General features: G+C 36.4%; 1 protein-coding gene across 1 annotated transcript in view; it reads left to right on the top strand.

Moving 5' to 3' along the window:
- The first annotated feature begins 1,221 nt into the window (after nt 1–1,221).
- Nucleotides 1,222–8,482, top strand: part of LOC103511137 (actin-related protein 2-like) — a 26,994-nt gene continuing 19,733 nt past the window's right edge. Inside the window, exons 1-7 of the mRNA XM_026824993.1 lie at nt 1,222–1,261; nt 1,625–1,665; nt 2,719–2,829; nt 4,665–4,715; nt 4,754–4,903; nt 5,844–5,942; nt 6,753–6,855. Coding sequence (XP_026680794.1) covers nt 1,222–1,261; nt 1,625–1,665; nt 2,719–2,829; nt 4,665–4,715; nt 4,754–4,903; nt 5,844–5,942; nt 6,753–6,855 — 595 coding nt within the window. The remainder of the gene's footprint in view (nt 1,262–1,624; nt 1,666–2,718; nt 2,830–4,664; nt 4,716–4,753; nt 4,904–5,843; nt 5,943–6,752; nt 6,856–8,482) is intronic.

Raw genomic sequence — 8,482 nt, 5'->3', positions numbered from 1 at the left:
GGTCTATTTTTGTGTAGGTAATTGTCACAGCTACCCCGCAGAGAGAAATAATTGTATTTCATCTCTTTAGACAGTCCGAGGGTGAGACGCTGGCATTAAAGAGAAGTGATAGCTAGAAAGAGACCGTATAGGTCTATCTTTGTGTAGGTAATTGTAACAGCTACCCCGCAGAGAGAAACGCTGACACAGCCGCTTTCCTGCTCAACAGCAGGCTGCCAAGATGACAAAGAGTTGAGAATATCATGTTTGAGGGCTTCGTATTGAAAAGACGACAAACAATTGTATTTCATCTCTTTAGACAGTCCGAGGGTGAGACGCTGGCATTAAAGAGAAGTGATAGCTAGAAAGAGTCCGTATAGGTCTATCTTTGTGTAGGTGATGGTAACAGCTACCCCGCAGAGAGAAAAGCTGACACAGCCGCTTTCCTGCTCAACAGCAGGCTGCCAAGATGACAAAGAGTTGAAAATATCATGTTTGAGGGCTTCGTATACAATGAGGAAAAGGGAAGCACAAAAGTACAAAGCTTTAAGAACTTACGGATTGGAGTGTGATCCAAAATCGGGCGCTTGGTCCCCGTGTGAAGGTGAGTACAGGCCGTACCCATACGAATCCATGGGCATTGTATAGGACTTTGTGATTCACCACACTTTACACCACTAATGTCGAAACTTTAGAGTTTAGACTATAGGTAAGTAAGCCAGAAACGGGTTTCGATGGTAAACCAAAAAAATTGTTGAAATCCAAAAATTGTTTAGGTATTAAACAAAAGGGTCCGAAAGTACTTCAATTTTTCAAGATGAAATCCAAAAATGGCCTCTTTGGTTTTAAAAACGTTCAGTTTTTTACTTAAGTACATTTATTATTTCATTTGAAAGGGGAAAATTGCTGCATTTTAGAGGAAAAAGGGGAAGATACGAATCCATGGGCATTGTATAGGACTTTGTGATTCACCACACTTTACACCACTAATGTCGAAACTTTAGAGTTTAGACTATAGGTAAGCCAGAAACGGGTTTCGATGGTAAACCAAAAAATATAATTGTTGAAATCCAAAAATTGTTTAGGTATTAAACAAAAGGGTCCGAAAGTACTTCAATTTTTCAAGATGAAATCCAAAAATGGCCTCCTTGGTTTTAAAAACGTTCAGTTTTTTAAGTACATTTACTTATTATTTCATTTGAAAGGGGAAAATTGCTGCATTTTAGAGGGAAAAAGGGGAAGATGAATTCAGCATCACAAGAGCTGCAACTATATGAGCGAGGTATATCACAAAAGGTGCAATTTTGTTTACGGTCAACCCGAGATGCAGTTTATATGTCTGATGCATTTGCCGATCAGACAGAAACTCCTTTCATACACAATTGACTGTATAAAACGAACAAATCATATGTAACAATTACTTTGGAACAAATCGTGTACAGTACAACAAGTACTTTTAGGAACAAATCGTATACAAGTACTTTTGAACAATTTATACAGCAAGCACTTTGGAACAATTTACCTATTGACCTGAATCATTCTAAAGTAGACCAGTTAAATACTGAAGTACTTAGAAGGGGACCTAGTAAAAGCAACTACTTAAGTACTACCTAGTAAAACAATTCTTTCTCATTACCTTGTATAGGTTCCCTATACGTAAGGGTTGTGTGTGACAACGGCACAGGGGTAAGATATTAGTCATCGAGAGCTGTTCATCTCTAAAAATGATTATTCAGTATGCAGGAGAACAACGTATTCTTCCTTCAGGATCAGTGTAGGTTATGGCCATTGATTAAAAGATATTGGATAAATAAGTAGGTACTACTTATCTGGGCAGGGCACCTCTTTGGTTTTGTCAACCAAGGCAATAGGGAACACCACACCTACCTATTTTTTTCAAACTCACTATTGGACTAGTAATGTACCTACCTAAAATTTCATCCTTTTATCCCAATAGAGGCCTTTTTGCTCAATACCTATTCATTTTCTGTTATCAAAAGGATACCTAGCTTGTTTTACTGCAGAACAGGGATATTTAGTAATAATAAACAACAGAATACCTCACCCTTTCTTTTCCAAGGAATTTTAAGTTTGAAGGACTAAAAAAAAAAACAAGTGGTACTTGTGCAGAAGTCATGTCCGTGGAATATTGCCATAATCAAATTGATTAAAAATAAAGCTAAACCCTTTGGCTACCTTTTCATAGCATTTTTAACGCTGAAAAATATTTGGTTACAAAGTTATAACAAGGTTTCCAAAAATTTGAGTAAAAGTGGTGCAAAGTCACCTCAGTTTACGGTACACTTGAAAATTTTGAGGATAGAATGCAATTAAAAATCTACACAAGACCATTACTTAACCAGTGCAGAAAAAGGTACTTGTGCAGAAGTCACGTCCGTGGAATATTTGCTACCAAAGGAACTGGCACAAACAAGCAGTGACCAGTGTTATTATAGGTTAGGTTAAACACAAGAAGGAGTTTTCACAATTAGAGCAGTGATTAGTGTTATTATAGGGTTAGGTTAAATACAAAGAGGAGCTTTTCTTTTCCACGGACGTGACTTCTGCATAAAATTACAACCTGTAGAGCAGTGATTAGTGTTATTATAGGGTTAGGTTAAATACAAAGAGGAGCTTTTCTTTTCCACGGACGTGACTTCTGCATAATTACCAAACAGGTAATTAAAACCTTATATTACAAAGAAATGTCTATAAATTTGTTTCACTTTTCTTTTTTAGTTTGTCAAATGTGGATATGCTGGCTCAAACTTCCCTGCCCACATTTTCCCTTCAATGGTGGGCAGACCCATTATTAGAGCTGTCAACAAAATTGGTGATATTGAAGTAAAGGTAAGAAATTGTTGTTATTCTTATTATCATGAAATTATTCTCAAATATTTGGGGGTCTGAGGTCAGATGAAAATCAAACAAAATTTGTACCTAAACTCTTATGGAAAAATAGCTCTAGGGAAATGTTTATCATTATTAGAAGAGCTAAATTTCCAGGGTGGATATTTTGGCAAAAGGAATCTACTCTGGACTTAAGTACAAAAGGTTTACATTTATTTGACACTCATTCTTGCAGCATTAAATAAGCAAGAAATAAAATGTTAGAAGTTTAGAATTCCATGACTCAGCTGGGATTGAACCCACACCCTCTTGTTTACAGCGTCTTGATCAGTACACCACCGACACAAGGTCATGATTGTTATGTGTAAATAGTTACAGAAAATGTTCTTCTTCTTTTTTAATTTACTTAAAATAAATTAATTAATTTATGTCTTAGATATTAATTCAAATAGCAGACCCATTATTAGAGCTGTCAACAAAATTGGTGATATTGAAGTAAAGGTAAGAAATTGTTGTTATTCTTATTATCATGAAATTATACTCAAATATTTGGGGGTCTGAGGTCAGATGAAAATCAAACAAAATTTGTACCTAAACTCTTTTTTTATGGAAAAATAGCTCTAGGGAAATGTTTATCATTATTAGAAGAGCTGAATTTCCAGGGTGGATATTTTGGCAAAAGGAATCTACTCTGGACTTAAGTACAAAAGGTTTACATTTATTTGACACTCATTCTTGCAGCATTAAATAAGCAAGAAATAAAATGACATGAGTTTAGAATTCCATGACTCAGCTGGGATTGAACCCACACCCTCTTGTTTACAGTGTATCTTGATCAGTACACCACCAACACAAGGTCATGATTGTTATGTGTAAATAGTTACAGAAAATATTCTTCTTTTTTAATTTAAAATAAATTAATTAATTTATGTCTTGGATATTAATTCATAATGATCTGTTCCTTTTTCATTCAAGTATCAGGGAGTGGAAATTAAAGTAAGATCATACTGCTGACTTGGTACTGATGTTTTATTTTTACCCTTTTGTTTTATTTGTCTAACCAGTTGTTCTTACAACTTACTCTTAGCATTCTATGTTGTACTTGTTGCAATAACATTTTGTTTTTCAATTCTCTTCTCCTCTATGTGACCTAACTAGATTTTCAAGTGAATCCTATAACAGTCATCTGATCTAGCTTTAAATTTGTTGTTTATTGACTAGGTATTGAAATAGTTTATTTTGTTTTTAACAATATTATAAGTACCTATACATTAAATTTAATATAGAACTTCCTTTAAGATTGCAGAACTGTTCACAACTTAGGTACTACAAGTGGTACTTTGTACCATTTTATATAACATGTAGGCACATTAGAGTATATTTGTAGGTATCAATATGAAATAATTTTGTAATTTGATTTTCTTAAACTCTTCATAGTAAGTACCTATAGAGACTTTGATTTTAACAATGACATACATTTTTATTACAATGTGGTCAAAATCTCAAATAAATGAGGATAAAATTCCATGCCTCGGCTGGGATCGAACCCACGCCCTCCTGTTTACCAGGCGAGCGTGGGGGGGGGGAATCAAAGAAATTCGTGTTTTTCGTACTTTCTTCTACTTATCTCTTGTTTTCTCTTTCTACCACCTAACCCTTAGAGCTCCATTATTATGTGGTCAAAATCTCAAATAAATGAGGATAAAATTCCATGCCTCGGCTGGGATCCAACCCACGCCCTCCTGTTTACCAGGCGAGCGTGGGGGGGAATCAAAGAAATTCGTGTTTTTCGTACTTTCTTCTACTTATCCCTTGTTTTCTTTCTTGTTTTGCAGCTCCTTCTGTTGAGAGGCTACGCGTTCAATCACTCGGCCGATTTCGAGACTGTTAGAATCATGAAGGAATTTTCTCTCTTGTTTTGCAGCTCCTTCTGTTGAGAGGCTACGCGTTCAATCACTCGGCCGATTTCGAGACTGTTAGAATCATGAAGGAGAAACTCTGCTACATTGGATACAATATTGAAACCGAACAGAAACTAGCCCTGGAAACTACAGTCCTTGTAGAACCTTATACGGTATGTATATGTATGTACTTAATAATACGTGTGGGTAACAGTAGAACGCGCTCGGGAAAGTCTCCTACGCCCTACGAGCCAAAATTTACATAGAAAAAAATATATCGATATATATCGATATATCGACGAAAAATATATCGATATATATCGGTTTTCGATATATAGCAACATCCCTAGCCGAAAATGGACATAAAATCAACGAGATTGTCCCTCTCCCACTTCTTCCTATAATGTCTGATTACTCCCTCCCTATCTCTCTCTCTCGCCCACTTTGTTTAATGTTTTATTTTCTTTATTTGACAATAACAAGTAAATACAAATACAAGAGGATCCTTCCTAAGACACAATGCTTCTAAGAAGGATATTATTACAACAGAAAGTTTCAAGAGATGTACGTAATTCGAGCGTATGCCGTGACGTCAAAGTTTACGATTTACCGGTATTTTTTAAATCGATTTATCTCGGGATCTAGAAGTCATAGAAGAAAAAGGAAAATTCCGTTGGTCCTCATTTTTCCTGCTCTATGACTTTGAAACATCACCCAAGTAAGCGCAAGTGTTCTATTATCACTGAAACCTTGTATGTCGTGACGTCAAACTTTACGATTTATCGGTATTATTTAAATCGATTTATCTCGGTATATAGAAGTCGTAGAAGAAAAAGAAAAAATCCATAGGTCCTCATTTTTCCTGCTCTATGACTTTGAAACATCACACAAGTAAGCGCAACTGATCTATTGGCTATAAGTCAATTCAATCAAGTCTAGTAATAAGACATGGGATTTGGATATACTTTTTTTTTTTTTACTATCTCGGGATCTAGAAGTTGTAGAAGAAAAAGAAAAATTCCGTTGGTCCTCATTTTTCCTGCTCTATGACTTTGACAGATCACCCAAGTAAGCGCAACTGATCTATTGGGAGACCGATTATCGATTCATTAGTCAGACAATGGTCCGTACATTTCGGGGCCCAAGGAGTGTAAAATACTACTCACCGAACCCCCCATGAATCCGATCAAGAATCGAGAGAAAATGATCGAGGTACGTAGGTATTTGGGGTAAAAAGTATGAAAGTAATTGGCTGGCTATAAGTCAATTCAATCAAGTCTAGTAATAAGACATGGGATTTGGGTATATTGGGTATACTTTTTTTTACTGTAATAACCTAATACAGGGTTTATACGCGACCTGGAAAAACTGGAAAAGTCATGGAAAATCGTGAAAATGTAAAGAAAACCTGGAACAGTCATGGAATTTTCCACCCGGTTTACTTTTTTTTTTTTTACTGTAATAACCTAATACAGGGTTTATACGCGACCTGGAAAAACTGGAAAAGTCATGGAAAATCGTGAAAATTTAAAGAAAACCTGGAACAGTCATGGAATTTGCCACCCGGTCAAAAATTAAAAATAATCTAAATAAATATCAAGTTTTTCCGAAAAATGGCCTGCGGCGCATTCCCCCTCATATTCCTTGACATTCTGCATATTGCATATTTTATTTAACTGAAGGGGTAATCTTACTGATTTTCAAGTACCTCTGCCCCCTAATTTTCTGGACAATTCATGGAAATTTTCTGGAATAGTCATGGAATTTCATACCGGGAAAAGCGTATAAACCCTGTAATAACAGAGGTCCTATCGTCCCGAAAGCGAAAAGAGAAGGAGGACATGTTGGGAGAAAGAAAGCCGTTCTTAACTGAAGGGGTAATCTTACTGATTTTCAAGTACCTCTGCCCCCTAATTTTCTGGAAAATTCATGGAAATTTTCTGGAATAGTCATGGAATTTCATTCCGGGAAAAGCGTATTGGGATAAAATTTATTTTATTTATCTTGTTGCTTTCTCGCCAGGTTATGTTTGAGAAGTACGGTTTCAACTCTGCTTACATTGCCATTCAAGCCATGCTTACACTGTACGCACAAGGCTTACTCTCTGGAGTAGTCGTAGATTCAGGTAAGTCTCTGAGGTATGAGCAGCCTATCTAAGTATTCAGGATGTCAATTTCTGCTGTTGTAACACCTTTAGCCGATTGGCGGTGACAAGGTTAGGAAGAAGAAGAAAGAAATCTAATTTTATCAGAGAATTACACCCAATTTAGATAATATCATGCAAAGTTCGCGAAAATGGCCGAAACTGGCATTTTCGGTCCTGTCAAGTATGGTTTAACTTAAGGCCGTTTCCATTTGTCGTTCGAAAAAAAAAGAAAATCGTGTCGTGAGTAATTGGAACACTCCTAGGTATTTAAAATACATTGCCTACACCTAAAAGCGTATAAACCCTGTAATAACAGAGGTCCTATCGTCCCGAAAGCGAAAAGAGAAGGAGGACATGTTGGGAGAAAGAAAGCCGTTCCAAGAACGAATCTTATCAGCTTATTATAAAGTTTGCCGCGGGCGGGAATCGATCTCGCGACCTAGCGCTGACGTGATATCTTTCTAGCTAACTAGTATGTAAGAGGTTAGCGAATTTTAGTATTGGAACACATCACATGCCTTCACACACTTATTTTTTAAGGGTCTAGTTTAAGAGGGAAATATAAAGAAGTGATATAGAATGGAGGAGTTGCAATTGAGAAAATATTATTAATAAAAGGTCGATTCCTACGTAAAAAGTTGTGAAAAATCCGAATCTGAGGTCAAAACTCCGAAAAAGTAAATTCAAAGAGTTGTGACGTCAGATTTCACGTCAAAATGCGCAGAAACGCTTGCGCACAAAGAAACGAAGCGGAAGTCATGAAATAAAGTTCGCCGCGGGCGGGAATCGATCCCGCGACCTAGCGCTGACGTGATATCTTCCTAGCTAACTAGTATGTATGAGGTTAGCGAATTTTAGTATTGGAACACATCACATGCCTTCACACACTTATTTTTTAAGGGTCTAGTTTAAGAGGGATATATAAAGAAGTGATATAGAATGGAGGAGTTGAAATTGGGAAAATATTATTAATAAAAGGTCGATTCCTACGTAAAAAGTTGTGAAAAATCCAAATCTGAGGTCAAAACTCCAAAAAAGTAAATATGCCGTGACGTCAAACTTCACGATTTACCGGTATTTTTTAAATCGATTCATCTCGGTATCTAGAAGTCGTAGAAGAAAAAGAAAAAATCCGTTGGTCCTCAATTTTCCTGCTCTATGACTTTGAAACATCACCCAAGTAAGCGCAACTGATCTATTATCTAGGTTTACATTGCTCTTGGGATAAAATTCATTCCTCAATTTTCCTGCTCTATGACTTTGAAACATCACCCAAGTAAGCGCAACTGATCTATTATCTAGGTTTACATTGCTCTTGGGATATTTTTTTTTTTTTAAGATTTCACGTCAAAATGCGCAGAAACGCTTGCGCACAAACAAACGAAGCGGGAGTAATGAATTATGACGTCATCGCCTACGGGAGTGTATGCCGTGACGTTAAACTTCACGATTTAAGTACCGGTATTTTTTAAATCGATTCATCTCGGGATCTAGAAGTCGTAGAAGAAAAAGAAAAATTCCGTTGGTCCTCAATTTTCCTGCTCTATGACTTTGAAACATCACCCAAGTAAGCGCAACTGATCTATTATCTAGGTTCACATTGCTA

Source organism: Diaphorina citri, unplaced genomic scaffold (assembly GCF_000475195.1).
Source record: "Diaphorina citri unplaced genomic scaffold, Diaci psyllid genome assembly version 1.1 scaffold679, whole genome shotgun sequence".
Lineage (NCBI taxonomy): Eukaryota > Metazoa > Arthropoda > Insecta > Hemiptera > Psyllidae > Diaphorina > Diaphorina citri.
This window is presented reverse-complemented; position numbering and strand designations above follow the sequence as displayed.